The sequence below is a fragment of the Primulina eburnea genome, chromosome 12 (genome assembly GCF_022965805.1).
Source record: "Primulina eburnea isolate SZY01 chromosome 12, ASM2296580v1, whole genome shotgun sequence".
NCBI classification, from domain to species: Eukaryota; Viridiplantae; Streptophyta; class Magnoliopsida; order Lamiales; family Gesneriaceae; genus Primulina; species Primulina eburnea.
The window spans coordinates 10,469,350-10,488,887 of NC_133112.1; the positions used below are offsets into that span (position 1 = coordinate 10,469,350).

The window sequence follows — 19,538 nt, forward strand, 5'->3', positions numbered from 1 at the left end:
AAAGTTATCAGAACTTAAAGTCTTTTGCTTGATCGTTACAGTCTTAAATGTTACCTACTTTATCTAGTACTGGTATTAATTGCACAATTAATGTTGTACGAAGTCATTTAAAGCACCTTACCAGTTTTGGTATAAAACAAAGAAGGATTATTCTGAATCTTTCTGCAGGACCTTTTTTAGGTATTAAAGCTGATTCTACTCAGAAGTCAAATAAGAAGTTTGTTTATAGACGTTTGATTCAAAGCTTTCTATATATAAGGATCCACCCTGTATAGAAAACAACCATCATTATTTTTATCAAGCAACACATTCTTCCAAAGTTATTTTTGAGCAAATCAAAGAACTACTCGTTATCTTCAAAGCTCAACATACGGAAAAGCAGTGCACTCGTTATAGCAATTATCAGATCTTCTGAGATCATATTGTGCTGCTGTTTCGTTATCTCTTCACAAGCTATACACTTTACCACATCTTGTTGAGAAGAGTCTTTTCCAGAACGTTGCTGTATTCATTATACTATGTTGTGAAACTAAGAGTTTCAGTAGGCTAAGGGTAAGTCCTACTGAAGTGGGTATGTACAAGAGTTGCACTGTAATAACCAAAGTCTTTTAGTGATACATTCTTGAAACAGAAGAAGGGGCGACGTAGAAAATTTCATCTTCGAACTTCCAGAAACAACCACTGTCAATTGCCTACTGTTTTATTGTTTTCACCACATACCATCAGATTGTTTCTGCACTTATTATTGTGATCTGCTGAATATTTATTCGAACAAGATAAGCTATAATCTTTAACAGGATTCTAGCACCCTTTACAAAAACATCCAATAAAAGAAATATTGATTCACCACCCTCTAAACTCTATATCGATCCCCAACAATCCATATTATTATTATTATTATTATTATTATTATTATTATTATTATTATTATTATTATTATTATTTCAATTATTTTGGGAAAACTTAAGAAACTGACTTAGACAGTCACAGAGTATCGTTATCTGCTACTTAACTGAGAAATGAACTAGAATCTGCAAAAACAAAATGAAAATATCAAACAACTATTTTGGATCATATAAAGGCATAAACTCATCATTAAGAATTTCATTTTCTATAAAAGGCTTAAGTCTTTACCTATTAACTTTAAACAAATAATTATTTTTAAGATTTTCAATATCAACATCATCATGAGTATAAAAAAATTTAACTATCAATGGTTCTGACCATCTCGATCTTAATTTTCCTGTAAATAAATGCAGACGAGAATTATAAAGTAAAACTTTTTGTCCAATTTCAAATGACTTTCTCATTATATTTTTATCATGAAAGACTTTAATTTTATCTTTATAAATATTTGAATTTTCATATGCATCATTTCTTAATTCTTAAAGTTCATTTAATTGCAATTTTTTTTAATTTAGATGCATCATCTAAATTAATATTAAATGTTTTAATTGCCTAATAAGCTTTATTTTCAAGTTCAACCGGTAAATGACAATGCTTACCAAAAAATAACCTATATGGTGATATCTCTGATGATGTTTTAAATCCAGTTCTATATGCCCATAATGCATTAGTTAATCTTAAAGACCAATTTTTTCGATTTGGATTAACAGTTTTTTCTAAAATTATTTTATTTCTCTATTTGCAAGTTCAACTTGACCATTACTTTGAGGATTACATGGGATATTTTCCGCACATCATGTTAGTGAGATAAGAGTGAATTGGATATTTTTATACGCTTTCCTTTTATATGTTGTTGGCTGTTAAGATTTTTGCATGCTTCGCTTGTGAATTATTTTGCTCGATAGTCTAGAGTTTGTCATATTTTTAACTGCAGTGTTTTTACTGATAGTTTAAATACTTTTATTTTTAAAATATGAAAATTTCGGATTTTATTAAAGATGTATATTTTCGAAAATAAGTTTTTTAAAAAAATTCTAATAACAATTTAAGTAGTAGACATTTCATTTAAACTACTGTTACGTCTTGGTAGGAGAACACACTACTCCAACATTTATTTGCCAAACAATAAAGATGAAAGATAAATTATTGCAGTAAAAGTGTTACACAAAATAACACAGAGAATTTCATTCCTCTATAATGCTCCCTCACCGTGCGGGCTAATTTAATTTTGTACAAGCTAAATACAGAGAATGATTTCTAATAACATCAACCCTTATATCCAACCCCAAAAAACATGCATCATATACTTTGTACAAATTCTCTCTATAATTTGGTTACATTCTATTGACCTAATTGAACTTATCGGTATCAAACAAAATGAAACTCCAAACCTGCAAACTTCACTGAAAGAATGATCATCGATCCATCTTTGCAGGTAATAAAACTTTTCTCGACCGCAAAGCGGATAAGAAATCATACAGCTTTCATCTAAATATACACCGATCGACCCCATCTAACTCTTCCTCGGATCATATACCGCCAAGAATCTTTATCTTTATGTACAATCTTTTATAACCAAAGACAACAAATAAACAAAAGTTTCCTGGAAAAAGAACAGACAAATGCATATAGTCAACACTCAGATCAAAATTTTCATTACTGACTACATGATCATCTGGTTAAATTGTGATTAATACTTACATTTGGGGAAATGTACGGCCGAAATCACGATCCACGGTGCCTCAAGAGCAGCTCCGGTACTTGTATTACTACAAGCATCAACTCGAAAGTTTTAAGTATTCTCATCAGTCACCGTGTGAAAGAATCTTGAAACTTCTCGATACAGTTGCTCCGCCTCAAACGGTTTTGAGACATAACCATCCATTCCACACTTCACACATTCTTCACTTGTAGCGTGAATGACATCTGCAGTCATGGCCAAGATGGGAACATGCCAGTTTGAGTCATTTTGATAAGCTTCAACCACAAGTTCCCCACGTTGGATCCTGTTGTTGATTCTAGACTCAATGTCTCTAATTCTCTTGGTAGCTTCAAACCTGTAAGTCGTCACAAAGATCTAAAAATTACACCTCCTAGCTCATTTTTAAGGTATCATTTACAGTTGGCACTAGATTTACATGTAATATATGTCAAAGGGATCGAACGACTGTTGTGCCAAAAGTAATAGCCAGCGATAACACCACATTTCAAAACTTTTAGATTATACAATACTACAAACAGCAACAAGAGACGGGGGACTCTAGTCTTACTTGCTACTACAAATGTCTTTAAAAGTAGTGAATGCGAGTTATTTCATATTTGTGTGATATTGGAACTTTAAAGATGGCATCCAAAAAAGGAATGGGATACTATATAAGGAGCAGATAGAAACCACTACTACACATTAATGGAGTGAAGATTACTTACCCATCCATTTCTGGCATTTGAATATCCATGAAACATGCATCAATTTGATGGGGTGGAATTAACAAGGAGATGGCCTCTTTCCCCCTTTCCGCATTGACTACATCAGCCCCATATTTCTTGAGAGCACCAGCCGCCACCCTGAGGTTCACCGGATTGTCGTCCACAACCAATATTTTTCGACCACGGAGGAGATTTCTCAGAGACAACATATGAAGTTCTCCATTGCGATAATTTCCTCGGTTCCCAACACCCATTGCCCGTTGTAAGGATGCAGCCAGCATACTTGCTCTCAGAGGTTTTGTGATAACAAATGGAGTTGGAATACCTGAAGGTGAAGAACTGGATCGGGAAGAACTTGTAGAATTGGATAAAAGTAACATTCTAGGAATAACCATCGAGTTCATCTTTGTCACACAGTTGGAAAATAGGGCCGACATGCCTGAATCTTCATCCCAGATTTCCTCTTCAACTAAAATCATGTTTAAGGTTTGATTTCTGGAACTTAAGCTGGACAAACTACTATTCAGATTTGGTACTAGTTCAACTTGGATTCCAAGTCGCTCGACGTGATATTTGGAGACTTTAGCTCTCACGGGATTGGGATCCACTAGCAGAGCCCTCATTCCCTGGAATTCCGAAGAAATGGAGGCAGTCTCATTGTTCACTTGCTGACTCATCTGGTCATTGAAACTGGAGCAGCCATTAGTGAAAACAGCTGTGAAACTAAAGGTCGATCCTATCTGTGGCGAGCTCGATAACCCAATTTCACCTTTCATTAGGTGAACCAAGCACTTGCTGATGCTTAAACCAATGCCAGTGCCACCATGTGTCCGAGTGATAGAGGGCCCAACTTGCATGAAGGGATTAAACACTCGGGACTGAGCTTCCATAGGGATCCCTTGACCCGTATCCTCAACTGACACAATTATATGTACTTGGTCTGCAGAAGATGATGATGCAGAAGAGGTGGTTAGTACCTCTTGATTGAATGTCCTAAACCCGGCCCAGCTTTGTCTTCTATCAACAACAGGCAACCCACTCAATGTGCTGTCTGTCACCACTTTTGATTCAGCCACTTCTTCGACAAGATGTACCGTCACAAATATGTGTCCTTTCTCAGTGAACTGCAAATAGAGAAACCATAAGTTGAAATGTACATTTATAAGGTGAGAAACTATACAGTAATACATTCATATATAGAACACTTACTTTGATAGAGTTGCTAACCAAGTTTGTAACAATCTGACGAAATCTTCCTGGATCGCCAACAAGTGTGGCAGGGACCTTATTAGAGACATAAACTGCCAACTGTTTTTGCAATTGTATAAAGAAAGTGGATTAGAAGATATAGGAATTTAAACAGGTGCACCAGAGCAAAAGAAGCAACGTAGGAACAGGAAATCACATGCATACCTCGACCTTTTTATCTTGAGATTTTCCAGAAAGCGATAATACATCATCCAGAATAACCCTTAAATCAAAACAAACTGCTTCAAGCTCGAGTTTACCAGATTCAATCTTTGCTAGGTCCAATACCTCATTTATGAGAGAAACTAAAGCTTTTCCACTCTCTCGAGCGGTTCTAACATAATCTTGCTGAGTTTCATCCAACTCAGTATCCATAAGCATATGCAGCATTCCTGGGAAACAAGTTACTTAAACACGATCAGAATACTTCAAATGTGATTTAATAAACTGACCAAACAAAGAAAGAATAAGAGCACTCACCAAGAACACCGTTCATCGGGGTTCTGATTTCATGGGAAACAGTAGCAAGAAACTGCATAAAAATAAAAATCATTTATATGCATGTGGATCGCATTTAGATATGAGATGTAAGGGCTTTAAGAAAACAAAGTACCTGTGACTTCGCAACATCAGCGGCCTCGGCACGTTTTTTAAGCTCCATCATCTCATGATAATCATCCTCTACTTTTGCTATCCGATTCATTGTAGCGTGGAATATTTGCCCCACAAGCAATGCAATTATAAGTATGCCAACAGATGTAGTAATTTCAACCCAAGGCCAAGGAGGCTTTTGTTTGAATCTGCATGATTGATATTCTTTTTAACTGTTTTACACCAAGTATTGACCATAACCAAAAGCAAAGGCAATTCAGGGGAAGATAAATTCGGAAGCCGAGGATTGAACGGCTCCCCTCAATATATTTTTTATAAAACATTATGAGGAACTTTTAAAACTGCTAGTTCTGCCCCAGAAACACATTCAGTTGCTCACGTCATCCCATCATGATCCCACTTTCCCAAATTTCTGGATCGACCCATGGGCTTACGCTTATGAATTCTACAAAGGAACAAAGTACAAAACTTCGGAAATCAGAGAAAAGTCACAAAGAAACGAGGAGCTAAAGTCACCTGCAACGCATCTCATGCTTTCTAAACGGATCTCCAAAGTTAAGACCACTGACATGATGCATCCCATCAGACGAGGCATTCGAACCATACATGCTGATAGGATGTGAGAAATTAGTAGTATCATACACATTTACTAGGATAGTTTGCTTACTAGCAAGCTGCTGGAGCAATTTTTCCACGAGCGATTCAATATCAAAGATACCACCGAGATACCTGTAGGAAAGTGGAAATATCAAGGCAAGTCTCCCATTCAACCTCATTTCTTTTCAAGTAAAATAACTGGAACCAAAAGCTACTTCAAGACTAAACAATCTGAAGTCAGACGGATTTCTTTTCAAGTAAAATTAACTGGAACCAAAAGCTACTTCAAGACTAAACAATCTGAAGTCAGACGGCGTACCCAGCAATAGCTTGGATCCTTTCAGCAGGAGTTACACTTGGGGGGAGATCTCTTTTGTAGACTGCGAAAGTTAGTATTACTCCAAGGCGATTTGTTTTCAGCAACCTAAATGGAGCAGTGAGAACGCCTTTTCCTGATTCTCTTGCTCGTAATACATTCTCACGATCTTCCTGTTAGCAAATAATTTGAGTCATAAGGTATTTCTTCTTACTCTCACATCTCGATTGAGGCGGAAAATATCATAAAAAAGTATAGGTGGCATTTAATCACAACAATGACGTGACTAAGGTGGATAACATCACAAAAATAATTCCCTCCATTCTAATTCATGTTATATGCCCATGGAATGTGCAGCAACTTCCTTATAAATAATATAGAACAGAGATACCATGTGGACAAAATAAGGGTTCACTGCGAAAAAAATTTACCTCTCCAGATAGCATATCAACAGAAATTACATGAGCAACAGTATCTTGTGCGAAGATGACAGGGACATATTCCTCCTGCACAGGTGACGGCTCAAGGTCCGCCGGATCATATTCATCTTCATGTACCGGGGTTTGTACCACTTTATCCATCCTCTTAATAGTCCAACCTTGTAGTTTCTCAAATTGTTCTCTTTCAGAATGGAGCACCCTCACAGCATATGCAACTCCACTCGTAAGAGGTCTCTCAAATGCTGTTCTTTCAGTATACCTCTGGAATGTTCTCTGCAAGGTTTTGGAGTCAACAATGTGCTTTAAATCTTGTCACAAAACTTGGCACTCAAACAAAGACATTTGCGAATGCATTCTTTATCACAATCTAACTAACCATTTCCTTTGGCAATATACATGAGAATACTCGTGAGTGTTATGGAATCTAACAGAATAATAATTCCACATTTGATAGCTAATAACAGAGTACAAAATATTGGGATCCAAATCTCCATAAATTTTGCAACCAATAAATTCATCCACTCAAGAGAACAAAGTTAGACAGCACATGTTAGTAACATTTATTTCTGACTCTTTCTGGACAAAATATAAATTTTGCAACCAACAAATTCATCCACACAAGAGAACAAAGTTAGACAGCACATGTTAGTAACATTTATTTCTGACTCTTTCTGGAACGTCATATATAACCGAAGATCATCACACGGGCCTTTAGTCCCTGATCGCTTGATCAAGCTTTTTGAAACACGAATATATAAGAAAATTCAAGGTTCACCTGATCGATGGCAGACGGACTTTTGTCATGATGAAAAATCGAAATCATGACAGACATTGCCTGTATATGATTCATGCTAACGTTGAACTGATCTTGCAACATCCTAGCCCTCTCATCACACATACTGGCAAGCGTCTCTTTTCTTTTCTCCGCAACTTGTAAGTTCATATACCAAAACATGGAAAAGGATGCTATAATCCCCAATACTATCCATGCTACCAAAAGCGGCCTCCACCAATTCTTCCTCACTCTCCGGGACCCAATATACTGTGAATAATGATGGTGGATCTTACACCCACACTCCGAAATATGCCCCCATAATTTCATCCATATTTGCCCCCTATCACCAAGAAAACCAGCCTTTGTGGTCATAATTCCTCCATTACTAAACCAATTCAGAGAAATTAGAGATAGAAACCAACTGCATAGCAATAAAAGAAGATGGCCCACCTTCAAGCCAAATCCAATAACATGGAATAAATTCATAAACACTAAATAAGTAGCTTCCTCGAACAGTGCCAAATTGAGTTACCATCTGAATTTCTTGCCATCTTTGTTAAACCTCGCTACTAATTCCCCATAAAATCTGTAGAAGATGTCAGTTCCACGGATGATTCTATCTTATCCACCTAAATTGCGTTAAACTAGCAGCTCGAATACCAGGTCTTGAGGAAGATAAGAAAGTTCCCAAACGCCCCACCAGATGAAGAATCAAGGAATACCCAATATTCCAACTTTCCGAAGTACAAAACAGAATTTTAATTTTTATCCCCTCAGCTACCAACCCAAAACCTCACCCTGTAAGATGCTCCAAAACAAACCAAGCTAAGATTCTCTAGAAATAGCAGTTAGATCATAAACACGAATGGAAGCATATCTTAGCTAGGACAACAAAACCCCCAACAAAGAATCTGACAGCAAAAAATCTTGTTTCTAAGATGGTCTCCTTGAAATCTTGGAAAAAATATAACTAATCAAACAAGATAGATTATGGGGTTTGTTTAGTTTGACTCTCAATTCTCAAATGAACCAACTTTCGGAGTTCTAGACAACAGCTGAGGCAAATAATTAGTTTGAGAGATTAATGATTGCTGCAGTAAATAATGTTCCCACTATGAGAAAAGAAAGAGTAGACAAAGCAGCTAATGAGCAAAAAAAAGAATTTGATTCATATGGTCACTGTGCTACAAGAAACTTGAAAGCAAAATCAAAACGTCCGCTAGCTAAGGTCCATTATCTCTATTGGCATTTCATCCCATCCATCCAACCCAGAGAAAATAAATCCAAGAAAGATTATTTTTTTATACTTTATTATAATTATTACTCGAATCCAAGAATAAACTAGTCCAAAGAATGGGTAACCATAAACAAAAAAAACAAAGGAAAAACAAACAAACAAAATACAAGGGCAGAAAAGGTATATTTCCACTCACCTAGAATATAAAAAAAAAAAAAAAAATCAGTGCTTTTGCCAACTTTATTTTGTGTGCTCGTCCACTAGACAAGCCCTACACGCCAAGAAGTTAACTCGATTGTTCTTTGTATGCATCTGTCATCAAATGTCATCACCAGCCTTTGCATACACACACAAAATACCATTTTATATTCATAGGCGACCATATTTATTTTATTTATTGCATAAAATTTTTTACAGATTAAAAATTTTATTTTATTCTCTGTGTTTCTCTCTCATTAAATTTTCTGCAAGCTGGAAATGGGAGGATAAAGAAATAAAGCATGAAAAGAAAAGTTGGATGGAAACTGAGGAGGTCCCATGATGGGTACCTTCAAGGTGTTATTATGTTTTGCTTTGGAATCTTAAGTGCTGTTTAGCTAGAGGATTCCAGCACTTAATTAATTTAATTATTAGTTTCTAGTTCACATAATTAAAAATAAAATAAAATTATTTCTTTTTAGAGAGGAAATGTCTTTTGTCGGAAGCATTTTAGTGTTAAACATGTAACATTTTAGGATGTTTCATTGATTTATTAAATATTATTGTTTGAGCAGGTCTCTTGTGAAACGCTCTCACGAATCTTTATCTGTGAGAAGGGTCAACCCGTCTGTAGAATGTGGAGAGGTTCAATGGACGGGCCCAAGAAGGTGTCAGTTGAAAACCACGATGGATGAGTTGATCCATGACGCATCATGGACGATCGTGGGATATGGTCGGAACTGCTCCGTGGAGTGTAACAAAAACAGAAAGAAGTATCAGAATTGGACATAACAAACACATCTAACAAAAGCAGCAGCAAAGTTTTTAAAATTTCCATCAATAGTTCATCTGTGTATTTTTCCAATTTCTACTATTTTAGTTTCTTCAGATTTCGCATATTTCTCCAATTTTCTTGTGATAATATCGTTCATGTTCATAACAGCGTAATTAAATTTGATGTTGTTCATGGATTTTCTCTATAATTTCATCATATTCCTCATTTTATCTTTTTTCGCTTTGAAGCCATACCGATTAATTAGAACTAACGGTTGAATCGGAACATACAACGCTTGATAAAGAGGTCGGATCATTCCACATTTGGCACAATTACGTGTCTGGCACGTCTGCAATTTTCGTGAGAAACAATTATATTGTCATGAACAATATAATTTAAATATTTAAAAATATATAACAGTCAAACTTCGTATTTTCGAATCTAACGCTAATTGTCAGATCGAAGTTATATCATTTTACGAAAAAATATAAATCTATTAGGGAAAAAATGGCATTTGCATTAGATTAAATCCATGTCATAAGCTTTTTTTTATTATTATTTTATAATTGGCATGGTCATGTCGTAGGAAAATCGTGCAATTATAGAGTTTTACCATGCCATCTTCTAGTAAAAAAAATACATACTTCAAATTTGGAACCTTTTGGCAACACAAATTGACTTTTATCGTGCAGGGCATGGTTGTACCCAACAAACCTATTCTATCACTATGATTGGTATAGCCTTTGTCCTCTCCAGTATTATTATTATTATATTATTATTATTTTAACACTAATATATAATAACAAAAAAGAAACGAAGAAAGCAACTTATTCACAAAAAAGACAAAACAACTGAGGTTACCCCATGTAAGAAAGTTGACAATTGATAGGCCAGTATTTAATTTACATATCAAATATAATAAATAATGGGTACATTTGTCGTAGAAACTGTGTCATGTTTCCAAATTTTCTTCGTTTTTTCGATTTAATATAAGAAAATTGTCACGCTATCGTTTTAATTTCAGCTTCAAGGTATTTTCCGAGTTCAAATAAGTATATAATTTTGAAATTATGCTATAAATTTATGAGTTTCGAAAATCGATAAATTTGTATATTTATTTATGTCATACGTGAGAGATGGAAAACTAAAACAATAAATATAAGTACAGACCGTTGAGATTATAGCACAAATATACAATTTTTTAAATATCAGCTGAATCAATATAATTATACTTTTTATGCATGAAATGTTCACAATTTTTTTTTAATCAATAAAGTATATATTTTTTAAAATAAAGTACGAATAAATGTATTTCAGGTATCAAATGAGTTAACCTGAGTATCAATCAACTTAAATCAGATATATATAATATATATTTTTTGGATTTTTAAGTTCGGTTATTTGTAAAAATAAAGTCAGATCAATAGTTAAAAAGATTGAATCATAACTTATATTTACTTAAATCTCAATTAACCCTTAATAGTATGAAAAAGAATACGTAATTTAGTGTAAAGTTGGCTTTTACTTAATCACTTGTAAAGAAGTGATTAGGCCCATCACTACACCCACTCTCTTTAATTTGGAGTTACGGGCTTTGAAAGCGTGGCCCACATCAGTGCACCACTAATTTGGGCTGGACCAATGTTAGATGCCTCTAAACCATTATGGGCTTTTATGACACGTCTTTGGTATATAGGGGAAAGAGAACTTTTGGAGCATCTCATCGCCACGTGGGGAATCAGATAGTTTTTCATATTATATTATATTATTAAATATGAGATTTTTATATTAACTATTTCTAACAAAAATTGTAGGATTCAGATCTTTTGACTTGACTAGTGGCAGGATCTATATAAAATAGAAAAACAGAAGATGTGGTTTTCATCAAGTTGAAATATTAAGGAAATTTTCATTTGTCTGCTGATATTATTATTTCATACACAAATTGTTTAGGACAATGTCCACATTCCACTTGTTTGTTTTAGACGCTGATAATTTGTTATAATCGAGATTTGAATATAAGAGTTTAACATTATATTGGTTCTAAATATTGAGAAAAATCGATATAAATCCAGAATCCATCATGTTAAATCATAAAGTATTAAATCGCAAACTGTAACGGAAACATATCTGAAGTCATATTCTTACGATTCTGAAAATGGAAAGGTACAATAATACACAAGTTTATCCATCATGTTAATCCTTCAACTTGTCTTCTAGAATCCATCATGTTAGTCCGTCAGTTTCTCTTCAGATCTATTTTATGATAATGAGATTAGAGATAGGGAACGTGATAATACGTGTAGGACTTAGCGCTTGTCGTTTTACCAAAAGCTATAGCTGGCAGTAATGTTGCAACTCAAATCTTTTAAACCGCACAACAGTTCAAGCACCACGGTTCGATCACTCTACCAAACAGGGACAATTATTGCACCCAACAATCTCCCTCCCAATAATTGCACTCCTTGCAATCAATGAGAATCGAACCCGTGACCTTGGCTTTGATACCAATGGTAGGACCGAGCGCTTGTCGCTTTGCCAAAAGCTATAGCTGGTGGTAATGGTGCAACTCAAATATTTTAAATTGCACAGCAGCTCAAGTACCACAGTTCGATCGCTCTACCAAGCAGAGACAATTATTGCACCGAACAATACGTTATCCGAAGATCCTGACTATTATACAGATAATGTTAAAAATTATCTTATGATATTTTTGTTTTAGATCATCAGAAAAACATAAATTACATTTTTGTCTCTACATGTTAAAAAGCACACAATCTATCAAATAAATTAAATTCCGATAACCAAAACTTTAATCGATCATTTAAAATTTGGTCTTTTGACTTAATAGACAATACATAACACATAATTATTAATATATAAGCACGTATAATAAAATTGATACAACAATGTCCAACTTAAGTTATATGTGTAATAGCATAATTATGTTTTGTCAAAATAACCTTATGATCTCAAAATTATTATCATATCCGAAATGTATCTGTAACTAATATGGCTCATCAATCATATCAACATAGGATCAAATCAGTCTTCGCATCACTAGTGATAACTGGACCCATCAATAGTCACATATGCCAAAACTGAATGACATAGATTATGAAGTTGATGTATAACATGAAAATTTCATGCAATTTGATCATAACATGCATATTTAACTACCCCTACTTAAATCTTATCAAGATCAAACGTTATCCTTAATCAGAGTGTAAATAAACTGAAATTTATTTCCCTAGAAAATAACTTTTATTTAACAATAAATCGAATACTGAACATGTCTATAAAATATTTAAAATTAAAAACTCTAACTAAAGTTAAATATATTTAATTGACCAAACACCATATAAATAATCCTTATCCCCAAAAAAAAATGAACTTTTGGTTCCACGAAAGTTTTCGGGAAAACGTTAATGACACAAATAACATTTTGGCTGATAGTCCTATGATAAGTGGATCCACAATCATGGAATTTGGTACCAAAATGATTTATAGATAAACTATCAACTCTGAACTCTTCCTTAACAACCAGAAACTTGATTGGAAGCAACATAACACCCTATAAAATATGTTGTTATGATAAAATAGTTTATAATAGTGAACTTTTATCAATCTTCCATGATACGAAACTTTCTGCCAGCGTATTCATATAGCCCAACATAGTTTTCATACTATCTCGACATCCATCAAAATCAGAATTATTGTACCAAATGATCTCAAAGTGATCTAACATCTTATACGTGAGCATGTAATCCCTTCTGTACTGTAAATATCATAATACATTGAATATTGAAATGTCCACTACTTTTAAACCTTAAAATCCTACTAAAGTTTTTTTTTTTCATTTATTCAAAATCGAAACTTGCATAGACAACATTTCCAAAATCCAAAATTAATTTAACATCAAAAAAATTGAAAGTGCATAAAAATCTCTAAATCGTCAATTAACAAAAATCTTACGTCAACCTTTAACATGATCAACTAACTTCAAAATAAAGTATAAATATCTCTAAATAATTCATTAACAAAATTTTTATTTCAAAACTTCAACTATCAAGATAACGTGGAAAATAATGTCCCTCAGGAGTGTACTGCCAGACTCGATCCACTCAAGCTTCAGCGCCTCCCTTAATCTCATTCTCACCTGCAACATTCAAACCTAACGAGTCTAATGTCTCAGCACGTTATAAACCTTTGTAACAAGTAATACATATACAAGAACATGCATTAAAAATCATAATTTTATTCAAAATAGTTGGCATAAATTTGTAAGCATAATTTAATAAAAAATCGTCAAATCATAAAGCTTTCTATCATTTATCGTTTTGGGTGAAGTTTGATCCTTCAAAATGACTAGCTGTATCATCAGGTCGACTGATCAGTCTTAGCTCACCAGTACGCATGGGGACGGGTACTAGGCACCGACATAAAATGAAAATACGATCGTTGGGCTCCCTCTGGGCCTTCTCCATTAAACGGGCTCCCATTGGGGCTTTCTCCCTCATGATATTCCCAAAAATCATATATCATATTCTTTTTGTAACAGTAAATTCATATTCTACAAAAATATTGTTTTCTTTTTATTCATAAAATATTCGCGTCCTTTCCAAATTCGTAAAATAACATTTTAACAGTAAAAATTTCACAGCTTTATCATAAATCATAGAATCCATTATTTTCAACGTAAATGTTCTAAATTATCATTTATAATGCGTTATGATTCTTCAAGACACTGCCAAACCTTTTTGTACTACTCAGATGTAAATTGACCGTTTTGCCCCTGGATTCAAAAAATTCCCGATTTTGACTTTTCTCTCTTATGTTGACTCGAGACTATCCCAAATAATTATTTAGGCTTAAATTTGACTCTTGATATATTTATCTAATGTAAACTCGAGGCTTTCGAATTATTTTATTATTTACTAAATCGTAAAGAGTTTTAATCCTGAATAAATTACAACTTAAATATTTTAATCCCAACCTTTAACCATGAACTTTTCATACGTAAATTACCCTTGTGAACCATGAATCGACTCTCGTGGACCATTGTTCGAGCCCCTACCTTTTCCCTAGCCATGTTCGAGCCCTAAACCTTAAACCAAGCCATGGCTCCCACTGAACACGAGCCATCCTCAACCCAACCGTGAACCAGACCTAACCTTGCCCCTCTTGGACTCTACCTGAACCCTCCTGTACCAGCGCACCAGCCCCAGCCATGCGAACCACCCTTGCGCATGCAACTTCTAAGCCGTGGCCCTGCCTAACGCAACTAGGAGTCCAGCCGTGCTAGGACTCCTCCGAGCCTCTAGACGCAGCCTTCCAACACCTAGCCATCCCTGAACCACCCTCTTCGACCCTTCCTACCCGCACCTAGACCCCCGCATCCAGCCAGCCCAAGCCGTGCACACCCAAGCGAGTATAACCCCTCGATCGCACCTCCCCCCTTGCGAAACAAAAGGCCATGCTATGTGTAAGGTCTACGAAATTTGAACTACGTAACCTGAATGCAAGCAATCAGGGTTTTATTTAAAATATGTGTTTAAGGATTATTATGCACGATTATTGCATGTCTAGAGTTAATTTCATGATTATTTTAAAGTTTCATACATTAAGGTTTTAAGTTATATTTCGCGCTCGAACGAGTAATGGAGACCCTGGATAATCATGAAAAATATTTCTATTAAATAATTAATTTTAATTTTTCAAAATGAGATGTTTTTAATGGATATTTCGAAAATTGGGCTTTGGTGGGTATTTTTACTCGTCGGGTCATATTTTTAACCGATACATAAAATTTAGCGAATTGGGGGACTTTTTGAGAGCTCGGGCAATATTTTCAAAAAAGTACCTAAACGAAATATTTTTTGAGAGTGTTATTGGGCTTGACGGGTTATTTTTAGTGCTTAATGAGCTCAAAATCCTTTTTAATCCTTTTAAAATTTAATTAAGGGCCATTGGTGCTTTGCATTTTATTTAAACCCTACCCTAGCAAACCATAAACCTAATCACATCTTGTTTCCGCCCCTCCCCTCCATCAGCAGCCTCATATTTGAAAAAAAAAAAACAGCAGCAAAGTCATGGATTTAAGTTTTCTTCGAGAAAGCTTCCTCCCCCGCTTCTTCGGTTTACGTCCTGCGCGTAATTCTTCAAGCTTTTGATCATTTAAACGCTAAGGCACACATGTATCTTCTTTTATCTTCATTCACACCAATATTATGCTAAATTTTAAATACTTGAAATTTTTTTGATATACCTTGTGATCACGTTTTTATAGAAGTTTGACATGAAAATTGCATTTCTTCATGCCTCATGCTCACGTTTTCATGTATTGCAGCAAGGGGCTGTGATAAGTGCAACATTTGCACTTAATTTATATGTTAATCCATTTGATCTATGCTGGTTTCGAACAGATTTATGCTTGGTTCTGTTGTTTTTGTGTAGTGCAGGGGATATACAACTATGGATGGGTTAGAGCAATCAGAGACGTTTTTGAACGTAAAACAACGAAAGACTCAGAGCCGCAACGCCACAACAAGCGCTGCAGCGCCACAATGTACGAAACAGAAGCGCCGCAGCGCTACAAGATGAGCGCCGCAGCGCCAGCAGGCTGAGAGACAAGCACCTAGGCGCTACACATGCAGAGCCGCGACGCCTCAATGCCGAGAGCTAAGCGCTTAGGCGCTAAGGGATAAGCGCCGTGGCGCTAATGCTCACGAACGACAGGCTCCTAGGCGCAACTTACTCAACGCCGCGGCGCTAATGGCGGCGAAACAAGACTAAATGGGCTTCGACTTACGACCCGGACGAGAGAATAAAAAGAAAGACAAGGGTTCAGAAAGGGGTTCCAAAAATATTCTACAGGCAGCCGTCATATCACTCGAGAAAAGGAGATTAAAAGTCAGAGCACGGAGCACAGAACGCGAAGAACGGAGATAGAAGACGTGAATCCAGAAACAGAGACGCACTTCCATCTCTCGCCAACACGTTTCTAATTCGGTTCTTTACTTTCACGTTTTAATGATTACAAACAGTTTTTGTATTGATTTCAATTCGAGTATGAACTAATTTTATTTTCTAGAGATTGACGTAGTCGTGGTCGAACCTATGTATTGACGTTTTGAATTTTCATTGATTTAATTCATCATGTTTATTTGTGATTTCTTGTCTTTAATGCTTTTGGATTACTGGCCATAATTCGACTGATCTAATAATTGAGATCTAGCACTCGAGAGAGGTGATCGAAATTAGGACAGGAGAAATCAGATTGTCAGATGTTTATAGCGTGCAAAAGACGTATAACTTTGGCGAATCCATAATAGGACCTTGTATGCATTTATTACGTGTTACATGATTTTGAATAGACATATTAAAATCTGTAATAGGTAATACAGTTCTATTTATCACTCGACAGAGGGAATAGAAAATATTGTGAGTTCTTGGTTAATAGATATGGTGTGATTTAATTAAATGTTAGTCAACGTTAATTTAGCATAGGGAAGACTCGACGAAATCATATCTCTAGATTGCTTTACTCATTGAAATTCTACTGCGTGCTAGAATTACAAGAATTGTTGTTTTATTTGAATTGATTAAAAACCAACCATTTGATTTGTCTAAATAAAGTTGAGCTATGTCAATTATGGTAATTAATATACAATTTTAAATAATTACTCTTCGTGGGATCGATATCTGTACTCAAACCAGTACTAAAACTTGACACCGTACACTTGCGGTAGTTAAAATACGCAACAAGTTTTTGGCGCCGTTGCCGGGGAGTAAACTGTTTAATTGCATATTAATATCGTTACTAAGTAGTCTTGACTTTAATTTAGATTTTATTTTATTTATTTATTTTTTTACGTTATAATCTTTTCTGTTTTGCAGTGCATGCTAAGATCGCACAACCCTGATTTTCTTAACATTGATCTGAAGATCGAAAGAACTGCAAGAAGACTAAGAAAAGAAGGGAAGAAATCCAAACAATGGCTGAAAACAGGGAGGACGCGAGATATAACCCGCCAGACGCCATACCTATCAGAGACCATTTCAGACCAGTGATCAACACACATTATTCTGGCATTGCTCGAGGAACCATAAATGCCAACAATTTCGAGTTGAAGCCTGCACTGATAAATATGGTTCAACAGAACCAATTTGCAGGAACTGCCACTGCTGATCCTCACGTTCATTTAAGAACTTTCCTGGAGATCACGGACACGGTAAAAATTAATAATGTTTCTGATGATATTATTAGATTGCGCTTGTTTCCACTTTCTCTCAGGGACCAGGCGAGAGGATGGCTCCAATCATTGCCACTGGGGAGCATCACAACGAGGCAAGAGTTGGCAACGAAATTTCTGTCTAAATATTTTCCCCCTGCAAAGTTTGCACAATTGAAGATTGAGATCAGTACTTTCAGGCAAAATGACTTTGAGCAGCTTTATGAGGCGTGGGAAAGGTACAAAGAATTGTTGCGGGGGTGCTCGAATCATGGTTTTGAAGACTGGGTCCAGATTGAGCTTTCCTATAACGGGTTGAATGGTCAGACACGGACAACAATGGATGCAGCGGCAGGTGGCACGATCTTTGCCAAATCTCCTGCTCAAGCCTACGACTTGCTTGAGCAGATGACTATTAATAGCTACCAATGGCCGTCTGAGAGGTCAGGAGTACAGAGGACTGCCGAAGTTTATGCTGTGGATCCTATCACATCACTCACTGCAAAAGTATCAGCATTGACTACACAGATAGAAACCATGAATAAAGTGAGTACATCTAATACTGAGGGACCATCGCTTATCGTTGAAGAACCACATTTTCTTGAAGAAGCTCAGTATATCAACAACAGAAATGTTGGAGGTTTTGGCGGACATTGAGGTAACCCTCCCCCTAATACTTATCATCCTGGGTTGAGAAACCATGAAATTTTTTCTTATGCAAACAATAAGAATGTGTTGAATCCTCCACCGGGGTTCAATACATCAAATGGGGAAGGGAAGCCATCATTTGAAGATTTGGTTGAAACATTTGTTGTTGAATCTGGTAAAGGATGTCTAGAACTGAGTCTAGACTGGACAACCTTGTGACAAACATGGCGAGTATTGGTGCGACCTTGAAAATCCTTGAATCGCAAGTGGGGCAGATAACGAAGCAACTAACGTCTCAACCGTCAGGCGCAGTTCAAAAGACTGCAGACCCAAACCTAAGAGAAGTGAATGCCATTTTTATACACCATGAAGAGATTTGTGTGGTAGGCAGAGAAGAGAAGGAGGTTGAACTCACACCAGTTCAGGATGAAAAGCTAAGTCAAACCAAAAGAGCCCGAGGTAAGAAATCTGAGAGGTATGATTTAAATCAATGCATTGATATTTCTTTACTTCCCTACCCCCAGCGATTTTTACAATTACAAGCTAAATTTCAAAATAAAAAGGTCTTGAAGATCTCAAGAACCTACACACTAATAATGAGTTTGCAGATCAGGTGGAAGGTGAATTCACCGAAGGAACACGAAGGAATCGTTCTCAGAAGTTGCTAGATCCCGGTGAATTTATTGTACCATGTGAGATATGGGGTCATTTAGTGGAAAAAGCTATCTGTGACTCAGGAGCAAGTATAAATATAATGCCAAGTTCTCTCTACGAGAAACTTGGATTGAGCATGATGAGATCCACATAACTAAGCTTGCAGCTGGCAGATACATCGGTGAAAGAGCCATTGGGCATTGTGGAAAATGTTGAACTTAAGGTTGACAAATTGAAGGTTCTAGCAGAATTCGAAGTACTCGATATGAGAAATAGTCAGAACATTCACGTCATTCTAGGACGACCATTATTGGCTGCTGTTGGAGCCATCATTGACCTGAAGCGAAGAAAGATGACCATGGAAGTTGAAGGTCAGCCGGTGTGATAGGATCGGTTAACTCAAGGTGAAAGTGTTTAGAAGGAGGGGTTGAATAAACACTTGCTAAATTAAAACTTCTTCGAAAGGTTGGG

At 35.8% G+C, this 19,538-nt stretch overlaps 1 protein-coding gene across 1 annotated transcript; it reads right to left on the bottom strand.

Annotated features, from left to right (window-relative positions):
• Window positions 1-2,070: 2,070 nt before the first annotated feature.
• On the bottom strand, window positions 2,071-8,557 carry LOC140808365 (histidine kinase 3-like). The gene is made up of 11 exons (XM_073165468.1): window positions 7,322-8,557; window positions 6,538-6,819; window positions 6,110-6,279; window positions 5,710-5,922; window positions 5,195-5,381; window positions 5,062-5,113; window positions 4,747-4,973; window positions 4,543-4,641; window positions 3,334-4,457; window positions 2,608-2,963; window positions 2,071-2,509 (listed from the first exon to the last, which is right to left on the bottom strand). Exons 1-10 carry the CDS (start codon window positions 7,805-7,807, stop codon window positions 2,699-2,701), a joined length of 3,105 nt encoding a protein of 1,034 aa, XP_073021569.1. The 5' UTR covers window positions 7,808-8,557; the 3' UTR covers window positions 2,071-2,509; window positions 2,608-2,698.
• Between the last annotated feature and the right edge of the window lie 10,981 nt (window positions 8,558-19,538).

What these genes read in the sequence shown, in the direction of transcription:
- LOC140808365 (XM_073165468.1), bottom strand. Translation starts at nt 7,807, where the DNA reads ATGAATTTATTCCATGTTATTGGATTTGGCTTGAAGGTGGGCCATCTT. An exon ending in AGGATCCAAGCTATTGCTGG is followed by an intron (nt 5,923 to 6,109) that starts GTACGCCGTCTG and finishes ACTTTCCTACAG; the next exon opens with GTATCTCGGTGGTATCTTTG. An exon ending in TGGTTAGCAACTCTATCAAA is followed by an intron (nt 4,458 to 4,542) that starts GTAAGTGTTCTA and finishes CTCTATTTGCAG; the next exon opens with TTCACTGAGAAAGGACACAT.